Source organism: Coloeus monedula (assembly GCF_965178545.1).
Source record: "Coloeus monedula genome assembly, chromosome: 6".
NCBI lineage: Eukaryota > Metazoa > Chordata > Aves > Passeriformes > Corvidae > Coloeus > Coloeus monedula.
Genome location: NC_138786.1, coordinates 1,182,033 through 1,199,000, shown reverse-complemented (window position 1 = coordinate 1,199,000; position 16,968 = coordinate 1,182,033). Strand labels below are relative to the sequence as shown.

The following is a 16,968-nucleotide window of genomic DNA, read 5'->3' as shown; positions in this document are numbered from 1 at the left end:
TCCCCAAGCCTGTCCCATTATCCCCAAGCCTATCCCATTGTCCCCAGACTTGTCCCATTGTCCCCAAGCCTGTCCCATTGTCCCCAAGCCTGTCCCATTGTCCCCAGACCTGTCCCATTGTCCCCAAGCCTGTCCCATTGTCCCCAAGCCTATCCCACTGTCCCCAGACCTGTCCCATTGTCCCCAAGCCTGTCCCATTGTCCCCAGACCTGTCCCATTATCCCCAAGCCTGTCCCACATGGAGTGTGGGAGCGGGAAGAGGGATTAAGCTCCGAGCAGACACAAAAGAGCAGGTGGAGGATCCTGGGGCAGGGGGATTATTGGGAAGGGGGGGGATTATTCGGGATGACATATGGGGCTGGCAGGGGGGAAGCAGCCGGAGGAAGGATCAGGAAGATCCTTGGAGAGACAATTCCCCCTCTCTTTCAGTCTCCAAGAAGAAGCAGCGCCAGTGGATCGGCCCCACGGGAGTCAACCAGACGGGTGAGGAGCAGCTCCCTGAGGGGCTGGGAATGGGATTTAGAGTTCCTGGCAGTGGATTTGGGGTCTGGGCAGGCTGTTCCCCCCGGATCCTGGCACAAGGGCCCTGGATCTCATTTCCTTTTGGGATGTAACTCATCCAGGAGATCTGGGCCTGGAGCAGGCACTGGTTTTACTCAGCCCCTTCCCGGGGTGGGTATGTTCCCTCCAAGCTGCTGTTCCAACCCCAAAAATCCCAATCCTGCTGTCTTTCCCAGTGTCTTTCCACCGCTCCAGCACAGCGCCGAGGCCTCGGGGACACGGAGGGGACAACGACTACGCTCAGCCCCCCCCGAAGAGCTCCCAGCTCTCTGCTTATCCAGGTAAGTGCTGGAAGCGGCTCCTTCCCGCCCCCTTTTCCATGGAAGTGCATCCAACAGGCCACATCCGTGTCCTCCACAGCTCTGGAAGCAGCGTGCCGGCGTTCCAACCCCCCGGATAACTCCTCGGACAGCGACTACGACCTGCACTCTGCCCGCAGGGTGTGATTCCCTGCTTCCCAAAGGAGCTGATCCCTTTGGGGGGGATATCCCGGCATTCCAGAGCCCTTCCAGGAGCGCTTCCCAGCCTCCTCGTGGGAGAAGAGGAGGCTTTTGGGATTCTTTTAAAGCTATTTATAGGAATTTAAGAGGCAGGTGGGGTGCAAGGAGCCCTTTGGAATAGTGGGATCACCAGCTTCTCCAAACCAGGATAAAGAGTTGGGATGATGGATAAAGGAGAGGGACGCGAGGGTGGGAATACTGGGAACGAGTCCGAGATATTTAATGACCAAGAAGTAGAATAAAATTGGGGTTTTGTACTAATTACACCTCGTCCTCTTCCCTCCATTATCCCAGCGTGATTCCAAGCTCCCAGTGAGGAGGGAAAAGCGGTAGAGGGAAACACGTTTTTCCCTGGCTTTTATTCCAAAGATAACCCCAAGAAAAACAGGAAAAACAGGGTTGGAGGTGGTCTTGGGAGGGGGTGAGAAATTTCACTGATGGGATCCAAAGGAAGGTGGATGCCAGGAAGGGATAAAGGGATCAATCCTTAGGCGGATGTTCCGTTGCTTCCCAAAGTAACCGCGGCCATGACTCCAGAGTGCAATTAATTCATCCAGTTTTATTACTCTAATTAATGCCAGGGATGGAATTGCTTCCACCAACCCCTCGTCCTAGTCCATTAGTAATGGTTCCTTATAAATAACTTACAGGGATACAGGCAGGATTCGTAGGATAAAGTGCTGAGCAAAGCAAATCCCATTTCCACCGTTTGTCATTCCCTCTGTTTCCAAGTGTTTCCTGAGAAGGGGGGACGGGAGGAGCCCGAAAAACCACACAGGAGGTCGGGAATACCGGAGGCTGCCCAGGCCCAGGTGGGAATCACCGACTCCTACTGCCAGTCCTGGAGTGGTTTGGGTGGGAAGGGATCTGAAGGATCAGCCACTTCCAATCCCTTTCCACTAGTCCAGGTTGCTCCGAGCCCTGTCCAACCTGGCCTTGGACACTTCCAGGCATGGAGCAGCCATGACTTCCCTGGGAAATCCATTCCAGGGCCTCACCACCATCGCAGGGAAGAATTTCTTCCCCAAATCCCATCTAAACCCAGGGTGAAGCCATTCCCCATTATCCCATACTCCAAGTCCTTGTCCAAGTCCTTCTCCAGTGCTTTTGGAGCCCCTCTAGGCACCGGAAGGTGCTCCAAGGTTTCCCTGGAGGTTTCTGCTCTCAGGATTTCTGCTGGTCTGGCTCTGCCTCTTGCTCCGACCTCCGGAGCCCGACTCTTATCCCGTGTAATTCCTTTGCACCGACAGATCCAGGAGCAACGCTCTGGGATCCCTCCTCTTCCTCAGTCCCCAAAAAGAGGAGGAATCAGCACAGGATGCTCCCTGGAAGTCCTGGATTAGTATCCAGGCCAGGAAGGACGCTGAGGGTTTGGAGGTGGGGGGTATCCAAAGGCTGGGGGAGGCCCAGGATAGGGAGCCTGTGCTGGGATCGGGAAATTTGGGAGAGGGGGCTGAGTGGGGTAGGGACACTGCGGTCTCCCTGCTCCAGGTGGGATGTAGGGAGAGTACCCCGGTCTGGCAGGGGGAGGAGAGGGATGGGGAGCAGGATAGGGCAAGGGCTGCGGCGGGGCCCGGGATGGAGACCAGGAAAAGCCTCCCGAGGTGGATTTGGGATACCCCGGCGCAGAGTCAGCAGCGGAAGCCGCCGGATATCCGGGAGCTGGAGGAAGCGGGTAGGGAAAGGTGGACTGGGAGCTGGGCTGGGAGGAAGCCACGTGTCCCACGGTGACCGGAGATCCCGGGAAAGGGGCGGGAGGCAGCGCTCCGTGGGCAGTGGGGCCGGGCGGAAGGGTTGGAGCCGGGCTGTAGGGCAGAGGGAGGGCCGGAGATCCCGATGGGAAGGGTTTTGTTGGATCCGTGGGAATGCGAGGAGGAGGAGGAGGACGAGGAGGAGGAAGAGGAGGCTGAGAGTCCCTGGCGCGCTCCTGGGATCCCTCCGTCTTCCTCACGATCTCCTGCAGCTTTTCCACTCGGACCCGGCGCAGGTGGGACAACTTCCTCATGCCGGAAAACTGCTCCAGGAACGTCTCCAGGGGCACCTCGCCCTCCAGGAACCTCTCAGCCATTTTCTGGAAGAGAGGAACAGCCTCGGGCTCATCCCTGCATCCCTCTGCTCCTCCTCTTCCCTCATCCCGATCTAGGTCCCTCCCAGCCACATCCCAAGGAGCAGCACCCACACAGGAGCAAGGACGGATCCAGCCCTTTGGAGAAAACCCAGCAGACTCCAGAGGTAATCCATGATTTTAGGGACAGGCAGTCACTGCAAGTCTTTGAGGATGAAATCACTGGAATTCCCAATGGATTTAAGCCCTAAACTCACCTCTGATTCCTCTTCAATCTTCTGGCTTTCCACCTGGAGGAGATCCAGCAAAGTCTGAGGCTGCAGCGCTGCCGAGAATTTCTCTGGGAAAACCGAGGGGGAAAAGGGAAAAAGCCAGGAAAAATCACCATCGCAGGACAGAAACCAGGGAAAAACCAGCAGAGAGCCCACAGGAACGGGCTTGGGAAGTGCTGGTGGAAGGAGGGAAATCCAAGAGGAATAACATCCTCCATCTCTCCAGCTGCTGGAAAAAAGTGGGATATCGGTTTTCCGGGAAGCACAATCCTTCCTGGGGGAAGACCCCAGCGCTCACCCAGCTTTTCCTTCTGCTCCCTGCACCTCCCAGCCAGCTCCTGCAGCTCCTGGTATTTCTTGGAGAGGTCGCTGCGTCCCGTCTCCAGCGGTGCCTGGAATTTCAGGTTCTGCTCGGCCAAGCTCCGGTTGGCAGCCAGGGCCATCTCCCTTTCCAGCTGCAGCTCCTGGACCTGTGGAATTTGGGATGGTGAGCGCGGGAAGGCGCCCAGGACACCCCGGAGCCACCTCCCGGCACAAACCTCCCGGGATTCCAAAGCCAAGCGCTCGATCTCCTGGGAATCCTCCTGCAGCTCCCGGAGCTCCTCCACCGTCCGGTTCCTCAGCGTGTCCATCCTCCCGGATTCCTGGGGCACAGAAAAAGAGGCAAATCAATCCCCAAGTCCAACTGGGAATAGGTTTCCAACTGAAATCCAGGCTTGTTAAAGCCCTTGGAGCAGCAGCGCTGGGTTCCGTTCACTGAGAGGGAGAAGCAACATTCCCACTAATTCCGGCTCGGGAAAAGACTTCTTCCCCCTTTCCCAAGCCTGTCTGCGTGGAATTCCGTGTGTCCCAGGGTGTTCTGTCAAGGAAAAACCCACCCACAGCCCCGAGTCGCAAATTCCAGCTGGATGCCTCCATCCCATCCCAGAGCCCGCCTCATTCCGGACTCCATCCCATCCCACCGCAGGTTCCCATGCTGCCAAGGAAACAGGGATCTGGCCACATCCCACCATGCCCAAAGGCTTGGGAAGGACCTCAAGGATCACCTAATTCCAGCCTCCTGCCACAGAGTCCCAACAAAGATCAGGGAAACAATGGATTTCCTGCGCCGTATCCATGGTTTATCCCAAGCATTCCCAGCTGCCAGGTATATTGAGCGAGCATCCCGCGGCTGGTGAAAATTCCAAGAGGTGGGATGGAATAAGGTGGGAATGCCCTAAGAAACAAAGAAATACACCAAACCTGCGCCGTCCTATTCGCTGCCAGCTCTTCTACCTCTCATCCAGGTGGAACATCCCAGGGATATCACGCCGGGAATGCCGCAACAGCCACGCTGAGGCTCAGGGTTGCCCAATCCACGATCCAGATAAACCTGTCCGAGGGAAAAACTGGCAATGAAGTCCCGCGCTGCAGGTGTGGGGCAGAAATCACCCGATTTGGTTCTTCAGGGGGGATATTAGCTAGATTCCATGGAGCTGGAGAGGGAAAAGCGGGAATGCTGCGAGTGGGAAAGCTCGGGGTGGGCTCTGGGAAGCATCCACAGGCGCTCAGGAAAGGTGGAAGCGAAGGGCTACGCACCTGCGGGGGTGCAGCGAGCGAGCGGCGGGAGCAGCGCCATTATCCCCGTTATCCCGCCGCTATTCCCGTTATTCCCATTCCCGGCCCTCTCCCGCACTCACCGAGGCGCCACGGGGACCCTCCGCCCGCCGCCGCTTCCGGCTTCCGGCACCAACCGGAAGTGGGCGGGGCCACGGCGGGAGGGGCGGGAGGGACGGGCCCCTCCCCCCTCCGAGCGTGAGGGGAAAGGTTCCGCCCAGCGCCGCCATGTTGGGGGGGGGCGGGAGCAGGGCTCAATTTAATGGAATTTTTTCATCAATATCGTTCTTTGGCTGCCCGCGGGGCTCTCCCCGAGCTGTAGCTGCTCTAGGAATTATATCCTTCGCGTTTTCGGGGTGCAAGGAGTTGCGGGAGAGCTGGAGAGGGATTTTGGAGAAGGGCGTGGAGCGATAGGGAAAGGGGGAAAGGCTCCACACGGACACAGGGCGGTTTTAAGTTGGATATTGGGAATAAATCCTTCCTTGTGAGGGTGGTGAAGCAAGTTGCCCAGGGAAGCTGCGGTTCCCCCATACCTGGAAGTGTCCAAGGCCAGGTTGGAAGTGGTTTAGAAAGCACATTATAAAATGTCGGGTTCTTCCAGCTGGATCCAAGAGATCAAAGCAAATTCCTCTGGAATACCTGCTTAGTTCCTCCTCACATAAAGCAGGAATATTCCGGAGAAAGCTCCAATCCCATCACCCACTCTACAAATCCGACTTTCCCAAAGTAAGCTTGGAAAATGCTCCACTTTTCCAGCTGTAACCCCACATTCCCAAAACCCAAGCAAGGATGAGGCAGGGGAAGAGCTCCATGATTTCTGCTCCTTCAGGAGACTATGCAAGGCCGGCCAAGGTCACCCAGCTGTTCCAGAAGTGCCGGGATCCGGGAAAGGCACCTCTGATCCCGTCACCTGAGAGCTGTTGTGCAACAAATGGGAGTCATATGATCCCAAATAATTCCAGGTAAATCAAGGACAATTTGTTCCCAGCGTGGCTGATAACCAGGTCAAACCCCCAGTGCTATGGGGGGAAAAAAAGGGACTTGACTTTCCAAAGGGGAAAAAAAAATGTTTTCCAGGCTTCTTTTGGAGTTGTTTCCACAAATCTGGAAAAGCTGGAAAATGTTTAATTGACATTTTATACCAAAGCGTAAGATTTGAGGAGAGGGGGGAAATTGCGTTTGGATTTACGCAGAAGAAATGGGAAAATACCCATTTAAAAGTGTTCTCCAGAAATTAATTTGGGATAAACAAGTGCTTTTGGAAGGGTATTCCCATTATCTGCTTATTAATATCCTTAATTCCCACAAAAGATGGTTCCACATGGTTTTTTCCCTCGGATGGCGTCTTAATCCCAGCCAAAATCACCCACAGCAGGTAGGAAAAGGTGACCTGAGCAGCCCGAGGTCCCGCAGAATTCCATTCCCACAAGGATTAGCCAACATCCCTGGGCTTCCTCGATAAGTTAATCAAATATTTTTTGATCCAATCCCAGAAATTTGACACCTCGGGAGCGTCAGATTTCCCTCCTTTCATCTGACAGCTCCGATAAAGCGCCCGGGTGATGAAAGCCTCTAGGGAAGGGACAAGAAAAAGTGGGAACAGGGCCTGGAAAAGTTGACTTCCTTAATCCATTCCCAAGATAAGATCTGTGTCCATAAAGGGGTTTTTTTTTGGGGGGGGGTGGGGGAGGCTGCAGAGATAAAATTAAGGGAGTTTTGTCAGAGCAAGTTTTGATGTCCCGAAAATCCCTGTTTGATCCAGAGGGTGATTACCATGGAAGTTAAATTCATCCCAAGGGGTGTGCCCACATCAAAATGACATTAAAAATCTGAATTTTCTCGGTAAAAGCCTAAATTTTGGGAGGGTTTTATTGCCTGGGAATCCTCAGCCAGCCCCAGCGGCGTCAACCAGGAGGAAAAGCTTCCAGATCCATCTTTCCAGCTGGGGGATTTTGGGATCTCCCCATGCTTTGGTGCCCTCTGGTGCCAAGGAAGGCTGTGGCAGAGGGGCCACCTGCTCCTATCCAAAGGGCTCCCAGCACTGGGATGGTTTATTCCAGGATCCAGCATCTCATTCCCTCCATTTCCCCACCAAGGTTGGGAAAACCCAGGATTTCTCTCGGAGGAAGCCATTTCATGCCTTAAAAGGGGTTATTTTCCCATCGTCCCAGATTTTATTCTGGATTTAATTAGTGCTAAATAGCAATTCCCGTTTTTTTTTTTTTTTCCCAGTCCAGAATTCCACAGTTTCTTCCTTCTATGGATGTCATCCCTTTTGGATTGTTCTGCTTTGATGGGATTTACCAGCAGCACAAAAAGCTTGTCCTAAAACTTCCCATAACTGGGCAAATGGGGTTTTTTTTTCCATTGAAAAAAACAGGAATCCTGATCCCCGGGGATGGTGCTTCTGGGAATTCAATGGATTTACAGCTCTGGGAAAACTTTTTTTGTATTTTTGTTTTCTCTACTGTTTTGGCCAAAAAAAAAGGAGGAAAACCTGGCAGCTCCAAAATCCACAGGTTCATATTCCAGTCTGGCTTTGGACGCTTCCAGTGATGGGGCATCCACAGGTTCTCTGGGAAATCCATCCCAGGGCCTCACCACCCTCACAGGGCAGAGTTTCTTCCCAGTATCCTGTTTCCCAGTTTGGAGCCATTCCCTTTTGTCCTGTCACTCCGTTCTCACATCCAAAATCCCTGAACTGGGAGAAAACTGGGATGAGCTGGGGGAAAGCCGAGCTCCAGATGCCTCTGGATGAAGGTCACTGGAGCAGGATTGGGCACCTTGGCTTTGGTCACGGCACCATGTGCTGGATCCGTGGCTCCTGGAAGGGTCACCTTGTCCTGGAGGAGATCAAAGGCTCCCTAAGGCTGGAGCTGGCATTCCTCCCTTGGAATCAGCCCCATCCCAGCTGGGGAAGGGTAGAAGAATCCGAGGATACGATGCTAGGTTGTGCTGGGGGAGTGAAATGAAGAGCCTGGATGGGGGATGTCGGGAGAGAAGGGATGGAGCACCGGATTATCCCTGAGGAAGGAAAGCGGGATGGGATGTGTTGTAGGGGGCTGGAAAAGACAAAGTCTTGGCTGATTCCCAGAATGGAAAATCTGGACCTGGCAGCCTGACAATCCTTCATGGAGCCTTGGCAAGAGAAGGATCTGGAGAGACCTTGGAGCCTCTTCCAGTGCCTTAAGGAGCTCCAGGAGAGCTGGAGAGGGCCTTTGGAAAAGGACCTGGAGTGACAGGACAAGGGGGAATCGCTTTCTTCTACCAGAGGACAGGGTTAGAAGGGATATTGGGAAGGAATTCTTCCCTGCAACAGTGGTGAGGCATTCCTGGGAATGGATTTCCCACGGAAGCTGTGGCTGCCCCATTCCTGGAAGAGTCTGGCTCAAACCCTCCAGCAAGGAATTAGAGGGTTCAGGGGACAAACAACCCTGCATTCCCACCAGCTCCCACAGAATAACCGGGAGTGCTTCCCACCCATCCCAACATCCCCATGGCCTGAATTCCCCCCAGGAATACGGGGATCCCCTGCCTTGACATTCCCCCCGCCTTCCTTAAGGACATTTTGATAACCATCCCATCAGCAGTTTGCCTTTCTTATCGGGGCCTCTGGCCAAACACCGGAGCCGACATATAAGGAGCGGGACCAGGATTGGAGGCACATTTTCCGTGAGCTCCCACCATGAAGCTGCTCCTGCTCCTTGCCCTGGTGGGCCTGGCCCAGGGCTTCCAGACCAGGTGAGCCCCGGGGGGGTCCCCAAAACAGGGATGTGGGATGATCCCGGTGACGCATCCCGGTCTTTGTCCACAGGGTGCCGCTGAAGAGGATGAAGTCACTGCGGCAGAGGCTGCAGGAGCAGGGCTTGCTGGAGAGTTACCTGGAGCAGCATCCCTACAACCTGGCTGCCAAGTATTTCCCGGGCATCGCCGTGGAGCCCCTGGAGAACTACATGGATGTGAGGGGCTGGGATTAGGAGCTGGGATCAGGGAGCACGGGGGGCTGCTGGCTCCTTCCCCATCCCACTGGCCCATTATCCATCCCACTGGTCCCTTCCTCATCCCTTTAACTCATCTCATTGGCCCCTTATCTGTTCTCCTTTCCCCTTCCCAATCCCACTGACCCCTTCCCAACCCCATTCCAACAGGATGAGTACTTCGGCATCATCTCCATCGGGACCCCACCCCAGGAATTCACCGTGGTCTTCGACACTGGCTCCTCCAACCTCTGGGTTCCCTCGGTCTTCTGTTCCAGCCCAGCCTGCAGTAGGTGTCTGGAATAAGGCTGGAATGTGTCCTTTGGGAGCCTTGGATGGCTTTGCCCAGTCTTTTCCCAAGGGACATCAGGCAATCCCCCTCCTTCCCACCCCCACAGGCAATCACAACCGCTTCAATCCCGCGCAATCCTCCACGTTCCTCAGCACCAACGACACCCTGTTCATCGCCTACGGCACGGGAAGCATGACCGGAGTCCTGGGATACGACACCGTCAACGTACGGCCACGTGCTCCAGCCCCCTCATCCCGTGGGATCCCGTGGGATCGTGCCCAATCCACACCTGTCTCCCTTCTCCCAGGTCGCCGGGATCAATGTCCGCAACCAGATTTTTGGGCTGGCTGAGACGGAGCCGGGGGATTTCTTCTACTATGCCCCCTTCGACGGCATCCTGGGATTGGCATTCCCGAGCATCGCCTCCTCTGGAGCCACCCCTGTCTTCGACAATATGATGATAGAAAACCTCGTGGATAGGCATCTCTTCTCTGTCTACCTGAGCAGGTAAATCCCGGCCGGAGCTGCTGAGGATTTCTCCCTTCTCCCTCACACTGGCCCCATTTTCCAATGGGAACGGGGGTGTTGGCGGGATGGGAACCACCCCGGATGGATCCCCCTTTCCAGGGACAGCCAAGGTGGGAGCTTTGTCCTCTTCGGTGCCATCGATCCCTACTACATCACCCAAGGCATCTCATGGATCCCACTCTCCGCGGAAACCTACTGGCAGATCACCATGGAGAGGTATTCCTGCTATTCCCTGCCCTCCAGCTGGTGTTTTGGGGAGTCCAGGCTCACCCTGCATCCCTCTTCCCAGAGTCTCTGCCAATGGGGCTCCGGTGGCCTGTTCCTCGGGATGCCAGGCCATTGTGGATACAGGAACCACGCTGTTGGCTGTTCCTGTCCGGGCCCTCCGGACCCTCATGCGCCGCCTCGGTGCCAGCTCCAGTGGTGAGGTGAGGCCTTGGGATGCTCCCTAGGAATTTTATCCCAGCTGGATTGGCCACTGACCCCCCTGTGTCCTCCCCAGATCAGCTGTGAGGCTGTCAGGAACCTTCCTGACCTCGTCTTCCACATCCACGGCAAAGAATTCCCGGTGCCGCCCAGAGCCTACGTGTTAAGGGTGAGCATCCCGCTGGGAGTGGGTCTGTGGGGATACAGGGAGGGATCCAACAACTGGTGACCACCCCATTCCATGTCCTTGGAGCAGAGTAATGGGTACTGCACGCTGGGATTGCAAGGCATGGATGTGCCCACGGAGGAGGGCGAGCTCTGGATCCTGGGGGATGTCTTTATCCGGGAATATTACATCATCTTCGACAGGGCCAACAACAAGGTGGGGCTGTCCCGGCTGCCCTGAGCTGGGATGGGAATCCCAGGTGTTCCCAACTCGGTGGCTGGCAGGGCTTGTCCCTTTCTGGGCACTCCTGCCACCACCGAGGACAATAAAGGTGTGGAGAAGCCCCCCTGTGCTGTGTCTCTCTGGGAAAGGCCACCACGTCCCTGGGAATGTGGCGTGTCCCTGGTGCCACCCTCAGCTGCACCCACCGAGGATGTCCCTGTGCCCCCAGGATGGGAGCCTGGATGTGGCTCTGCTCATCCCTGGGGAGCTCCCAGCCTTGGGCACCTGGGGCAGGACACGTCCCTCCTGTCCCCAAACCCCCACTCAGGCTGAGGGGGCTGAACACCTCCAGCACTGCCCTCATCATCCTGGAAAGCCACTCATCCCAAAATTCCCAGGGGACAAGCCCCAGGGCTCCACGTGCTGGCAGGGATGAAGGGACAGGGAATAAATACCAGAGTGACTTTATTGGTGGCAGGGGGACAGTTTCCCCCTCCCCAGGGCCAGGCCTGCTGGTCCTGCAGACCCCCTTTTTCTCCTTTCCTTCATCCTCCTCCTCCTCCTCCTCACGGCATTCCAGGCACACCTGGCACCTGGAACCTGGGGCTGTCTGATGGCACTGCAGAGGGATCCTCATTCCCGGGGGATCCCTGAGCCTTGGGGGTGCCTGTGGGATCGGGGGGGGCTGTGGCCTCACAGGGGGGGTCGGGGGGCACAGTGGGTGCCGAGGGGTATCCGGAGGGGCTCGGAGTCGTCGGAGGGGGCTTCCCGGCATCCCAAATCCCTGGAGAGGGGCCGAGGGGGAGTGTGGTGGGAAGCAGGAGCTGGGCCAGGCGGTGGCGTGGGGGGTGAGGGGTGCCAGGGGGTGAATCTTCAGGGATTGGGGACTGGGAAGAGGATGGGGATGAGGATGGGGACAGGTCACCACCCTGCAGCAGGAGCCGGACGTCTGTGGCTGACAGAGGGAGGATTTTGGTCAGCACCCACCTCTTTCCCAGGAGCACATCCAAGTGCCCAGGGATGGATCTGGGGATCCCATTACCTGGGCAGGATGGGCAGCAGCCCACGGGGGGCTCGGAGCAGGAGCGGGGGCACGGCCTCTCCTCACAGCTCACCTCTCCAAGCTGGGAAAACAGGGATCAGCCAGCCCTGCCAGCCCTTCCAGGGATCCAATGGCACCGGCACCGGCTCTCCATGGATGTGGGCATCCCACGGGAATGGATGGGGGGGTCTCACCTGGCAGGTGCAGTGGGTACAGGGCTGTCCCTCGGGAATGAAGCTCTGGCCGTTCTCCACCTTCCTGCCCTGGTAGTTGCAGTCTGGGGGGACCGAGTTTCAGGGGGGGTTTTGGGGAGTTCAAGGGGGATTTTGGGCGGCTCAGGAGGATTTTGGGGACATCCCCCCCCCCCCGAGCTCGTACCCTCACAGACGGGGCAGCACCGACCCTCGGGGTGGAAGGGGTAGGAGCACACGATGGCACATTCCAGAGGCGAGCAGGCCACCGAGCCCAGCTGCGAGAGACGGGAGAGACCCCCGAGGGCCGGGCGTTAGGAACCCCGGGGCGCCCCCGGAGCTTTTCCCTGCAACGGAGCCAAAAACCGGCCTTCAGCCCACGGGGCGGGAGCCGCCAATCCTCTGGGAATGCCCGGCCCAGCCCTCACCAGGCAGATGCAGCTCAGGCAGGGATCCAGCGCCGACGGGAAGGTCTCGTTGTTGGAAAAGATCCTCCCCATGTAGGTGCAGCCTGCGGGGAGAGGGGCTCAGGCGGTCCCCGGGCGGCTCAGAATGCCGGAATTCCGGGCAGACCCTCACCTGCGGAGCAGTCGGGGCAGCACTGCCCGGGAATGCGGATGGGATAAGGACAGGTCTCCACACAATCCGTGCGCTGGCAGCTCACGGAGCCATCTGCCTGCAGGCGGGAACACCCTGACAGACACCTCGGCATTCCCAAACCCGCCGGATTTGGGGGATTTGGGACCCGCCAGGCCACGGGCATCCTGAGGGTAGGAATGGGGCAGGAGCCGTGCGCTGGGGCAGGGATGGGGAAGAGGGAATGAAGCAGAGCAGGTTCTCATTCACCTGGCAGATGCATAACTCACAGGGATCGCCCGGAGACCAGATCTGTCCGACGGGAAACTCCACACCGTTGTCATCCAGGAAGCAACCTGGGTAGGATCCCTGTTCCCAGCTGTCCCGTAAAACCTGCCCTTCCAGCCCCCGGGTGTTCCCGATGTTCCACCCTCTCCGTTCCTAGGTATTCCCTATCTCCCACCCTTCCCATCATCAAGTATTCCCACATCCCACCTGGCTTGTGTCCCTCCTCATCCCACCCTGCCCTTCCCCACATCCCATCCCCAAATATCCCAACATCCCGCTCTCCCCATCCCCAAGTGTCCCCCACATCCTCTCCCCCAGCTGTTCTTCCCATGCCATGCCATTCCCCTTTCCCCCAGCTTTTCCCCCTCCTCCCTCTCCGTGTCCCTCCCTGCCCATTCCCAGCTGTGTCCCTCATCCCGACTCACCGGCAGGGGCCGGAGGGTCCCGGCAGGTGGAGCAGCACTGCCCGGGACCCAGGTGCCGCTGGTGCTGGGGACAATCCAGAATGGGGCAGGGAGTGAAGGAACATTCCACCTCTCCTCCCTGGGAACACGGGAACGGGTCACCTGCTGTCTCCACCGACAGCCCCAAGCAAAGCTGGGATCCGCCCAGCAGGTGCAGGGAAATGCTGGAGCATCCCTGGGGATCCTCATCCCTGGGGATCCTCGTGCCTGGAGACCTCCCAGCCTTGGGGATCCTCATCCCTGGGGACATCCGGGGCTCACCTGGCAGACACAGGTGGTGCAGTCGTCCCCATCCAGGCTGAACTGGGCTCCGTGAGCATACGTGCGTCCCCGGAAAATGCACTTCTCTGGGAAAAGGGAAAGCAGTGGGGCTGGAGCGCCAAGCACAGCTCTTCCCTAATGCCCAGCCCAGGCCGGGGGTCCTCACACCCCCAGACTTGGGGTCCCGGGATCACCTGGAGTGCAGGAGCAGCAGTCGGCCGGAGAGGGGCTGGGGCAGGATCCTGGGGGGCATTCCGGGGAGAGGCAGGAGACATTCCCGGCCTGCAGAGGGGAGCATGGGTCTGGGAAACAGGATCCTGATTCCCCACGGAGGGATGATGGGAGGGTGTCATCGCCCTCAGAGCATCCCCATCCATGGTTGAGCCAGGATGCAGCATGATGAGGGTCCCCAAGGCTGGGAGTTGCCCAGGGATGGGGGGGGGGATTCTCCCATCCTAATCCAGCTCACCAAGCAGACGCAGACGGTGCAATTCCCATCGGATGGGGAGAACACATCGCCCTCGGCCCTGGCCACCCCCTCGTGCAGGCACCCTGCGAGCCATGGGGGTCAGGGGCATCCCCCTGGGAATTCAGGGGGGCCATCCTGGGAACTGGGGGGATCAGAGGGGCCGGGACTCACCCGTGCAGGTGGGGCAGCAACCCCCAGCTGGAGCAGGAAGCGGGTGGGAGCAGGGAACAGAGCAGCTCACGGCATCACAGAGGACTCGTCCCCCCTGCCAGGACAGGTGGTGGCTCATCCCAGGTCGGGATGGTGCCATGGGAAGGGGTTGGGGGACGGGATGCTCACCTGACAGGTGCAGCTCTGGCATCCCGGCTCCGTCCAGCTAGCGCCAGGCTCCCGAGGGATCCCCTGGTGCCAGCAACGAGGGGACGGTGGGACGGAGGTGCCGGGGGCTCCCACGGTACGCGGGAACGGCTCAGGGGACAGGGATGGGGAGGAGGGAGGGAATTGGGTACTGGGAGCTGCCACAGGGAGGTGGGGAGAGGGGGAGCCCCTCGGGAGCAGGTGGGAGCCAGGAGGGAGCAGGACAAGGGTGGGTGGATGCTGTAGGGATTGCAGGATGGGCGACGGAGCCAGGATAGATTTGGGGTACCCTAGGAAGGAAATCAGGAAGGGAGAGACATCACTTGGGGCAGGCAGAGAGATGGGAGCATCCCACCCTGCTCCCCCAGGCTGGAGAAGGACACAGATACCTTCGCAGGACACTCTGTCCGCACTGAGCCGGTATCCAGGGCGGCAGGAGCAGCGGAAGCTGCCGGGAATGTTGTGGCAGCTGTGCTGGCACGAGCGGCGCACGCCAGGCCGCCGGCACTCATCCACATCTGCAGGATAAGGTAATGTGGCAGGAGCTGCTGCACCCTGGGCTGTGGCCCAGGAAAGAGCCTGGAGCGCTGGGATGGGCCCTCGGCACAGCCCACGCAGGGATGAGGATGAGGTGGCAGCACTGTGGTCATAGGCCGATGGACACTTGCGTCCCTTGGGATTTGTGCCATGGCAAGGGAAGGGGGGCTGGCACAGCGCCCACAGGCTCACGGCCTCCTGCATCCCTTGGGATTCATGGCATGGAGAGGGATGAGGGTCTGGCTTGTGCCCACAGGCTCATGGCCTCCTGCATCCCTTGGGATTCATGGCATGGAGAGGGATGAGGGTTAAGCCTGGTGCTCGCACATGCAGGGAGAGGCTCAGTGGCCACCTGCATCCCTTGGGATTCATGGTATGGAGAGGGAAGGGAATCTGGTACAGTGCTCAGGGCCACCTCCATCCCCCGGGACTGATGGGAAGGGCCCCATCCTGGTGCTCACCCACGCAGGAATGCTGGTTCCCGTGGAGGTGGTATCCGGGCCGGCAGGAGCAGCGGTAGCTGCCCACGCTGTTCTCGCAGCGGTGCTGGCACGGTGTGGCCTGGCATTCATCCATGTCTGGGGGTTGGGATGAGGGTCAGGATCCCTCGGGAGCCCCGGCCGCCCCCCCGGGCCCCCGCGCACCCCGGCAGCTGCGGCGATCGGCGGAGAGCTCCCGGCCAGCTCCGCACTCGCAGGCGAATCCGCCCTCCGTGTTCACGCACGTCCCCTCGCAGGCCGCGCTCCGGCACTCATCGATGTCTGGAGGGACACAGGGAACGGCCAGATTTGGGGTGCGGACACCACCGGGATGCCCTCTCCCGTCGGGATATCGCACTCCCGCTCACCGGTGCAGCGGACGCCGTTGGCCGTCTCAGCCATGGAGAAGCCGATGGGACACACGCGGGCGACCTCCTGGCAGCCACCGTGGTTACAGGACAGGTCGCAGCCGTACTCCCCGCACGTTCCCGCTGGCTCTGGAACACGGACACGGCGTCCACAGGGCACCCAGGCCACCCTGGGACCACCCGCTTCCCACCCCGCTGCATGGATCCACCAGGGATGGGGACAGTGCTGGGGAGAGGTGACAAGGAGCCACGGTCACCTCCATCTGCTGGGATTTGTGGCATGGAGAGGGAAGAGGGTTGGGCACGGTGCCCACGGGTTCATGGCCATCTCCATCCCTTGGGATTTGTGGCGGGGACAGGGAAGGGCACCCCGCACAGCCACTTCTCCCAGTACCTGGGCAGGTGATTCCCTGCTCTCCATCCGGGCACACACAAAGGTTGGGAGCGATGCAGGAGCCGCCACCGCAGCCGAAGGAGCAGAGCGCTGTGGGAATGGGAACAGGAGCTCTGGGAATGGGAACAGGACCCCCAGCGGCCCCCCAGACCCCCATACTCACGCAGGGTGCACTTCCCGCTGCCCGGGGACAGCATCCAGCCGGGACAACATCCGCTGCTGGAGCCCTGGAAGCAGACGTGGGGCCCCACGCGGCGCCTGTGGGACACCAGAGCCTGAGGCCACCCTGTCCTGAGCCCCCTGCATGGAGCAAAGGTCCCGGGAATGCGAGGACGAGGGGACAGCCGGAGTGGCCAGGATGTGCCCGTGTCCCGGGAAGCAGAGCATGGCACGGATCGGAGGAAGGTAGGATACGGTGGGACAGAGAGGGGACAACCGCTTCCCAGCCGACCCGAACATCCCAGCACGTGGTGATGGGAGAAACGTCCCCCGGCTGGACGGGGATACGGAGAGCAGGGCAGGGATACGGGGAGCAGGACAGGGATGTGGGGAGAAGGACAGGGATGCGAGGAGCAGGGTCATGCTGCCCTGGACCTGGGAAGAGGGAGGGTCCCTCTGGCTGGGACCCCTCCGGCCAGCCCTCCTGCAGCTGGAGGGGCAGGGGTAGCCGGAGCTCGGCACGCTGCCCATCCCAGGTGTAGCTGGAAGAGGGAGAAGGAAAAGGGGGGGATCCAGCTACCTCTCCACAGCAAAGCTGGCCGGCTTCTTCCTCGCGGGATACACCCTGCCCTGGCCGCTGGAGAGGAACAGGGACACACAGGCAGCCTGGAAGAGCAGCTCCACCAACATGACAGGCGGCTCCAGCACGTCCCGGCGCCCGCCTTCCCGCCTGCCTTCCCGCTGGCCCTTGGCCCTGCTCCTCCTCCTCCTCCCGCCG

General features: G+C 59.1%; 4 protein-coding genes across 5 annotated transcripts in view; 2 read left to right on the top strand and 2 right to left on the bottom strand.

Annotated features, from left to right (window-relative positions):
• The window catches only part of CD5 (CD5 molecule), a gene marked incomplete at both ends in the record, with an annotated part of 4,333 nt that extends 3,326 nt beyond the window's left edge, over positions 1-1,007 (top strand). Inside the window, 3 exons of the mRNA XM_082284376.1 lie at positions 430-483; positions 738-842; positions 922-1,007. Of these exons, the coding sequence (XP_082140502.1) occupies positions 430-483; positions 738-842; positions 922-1,007 (245 nt within the window). The remainder of the gene's footprint in view (positions 1-429; positions 484-737; positions 843-921) is intronic.
• Positions 1,008-1,600: 593 nt separating this feature from the next.
• Positions 1,601-5,126, bottom strand: VPS37C (VPS37C subunit of ESCRT-I). Of its 2 annotated transcripts, none has more exons than XM_082284340.1 (6): positions 5,078-5,126; positions 4,641-4,770; positions 3,938-4,042; positions 3,697-3,868; positions 3,384-3,466; positions 1,601-3,132 (listed from the first exon to the last, which is right to left on the bottom strand). In XM_082284340.1, the coding sequence occupies exons 3-6, from the start codon at positions 4,028-4,030 to the stop codon at positions 2,401-2,403; spliced, it is 1,080 nt and encodes a 359-aa protein (XP_082140466.1). In that variant the 5' UTR covers positions 4,031-4,042; positions 4,641-4,770; positions 5,078-5,126; the 3' UTR covers positions 1,601-2,400. The 2 variants fall into 2 exon arrangements, with proteins under 2 accessions (XP_082140466.1, XP_082140467.1); XM_082284341.1 differs by lacking the exon at positions 5,078-5,126 and adding an exon at positions 4,977-5,067.
• Positions 5,127-8,679: 3,553 nt separating this feature from the next.
• On the top strand, positions 8,680-10,623 carry LOC309574461 (pepsin A-like; the record flags this gene model as incomplete). The annotated part of the gene is made up of 9 exons (XM_082284147.1): positions 8,680-8,735; positions 8,809-8,953; positions 9,143-9,260; positions 9,370-9,488; positions 9,571-9,770; positions 9,891-10,007; positions 10,081-10,219; positions 10,294-10,386; positions 10,474-10,623. 9 exons carry the CDS (start codon positions 8,680-8,682, stop codon positions 10,621-10,623), a joined length of 1,137 nt encoding a protein of 378 aa, XP_082140273.1.
• Positions 10,624-11,171: 548 nt separating this feature from the next.
• Positions 11,172-16,880, bottom strand: VWCE (von Willebrand factor C and EGF domains; the record flags this gene model as incomplete). Its single annotated transcript, XM_082284375.1, has 20 exons — positions 11,172-11,560; positions 11,648-11,729; positions 11,842-11,924; positions 12,026-12,116; positions 12,267-12,349; positions 12,418-12,514; positions 12,685-12,770; positions 13,128-13,245; positions 13,428-13,513; positions 13,622-13,709; positions 13,897-13,979; positions 14,068-14,161; positions 14,236-14,543; positions 14,643-14,798; positions 15,252-15,368; positions 15,435-15,551; positions 15,638-15,766; positions 16,032-16,121; positions 16,195-16,289; positions 16,771-16,880. The coding sequence occupies 20 exons, from the start codon at positions 16,878-16,880 to the stop codon at positions 11,172-11,174; spliced, it is 2,502 nt and encodes an 833-aa protein (XP_082140501.1).
• Positions 16,881-16,968: the final 88 nt, after the last annotated feature.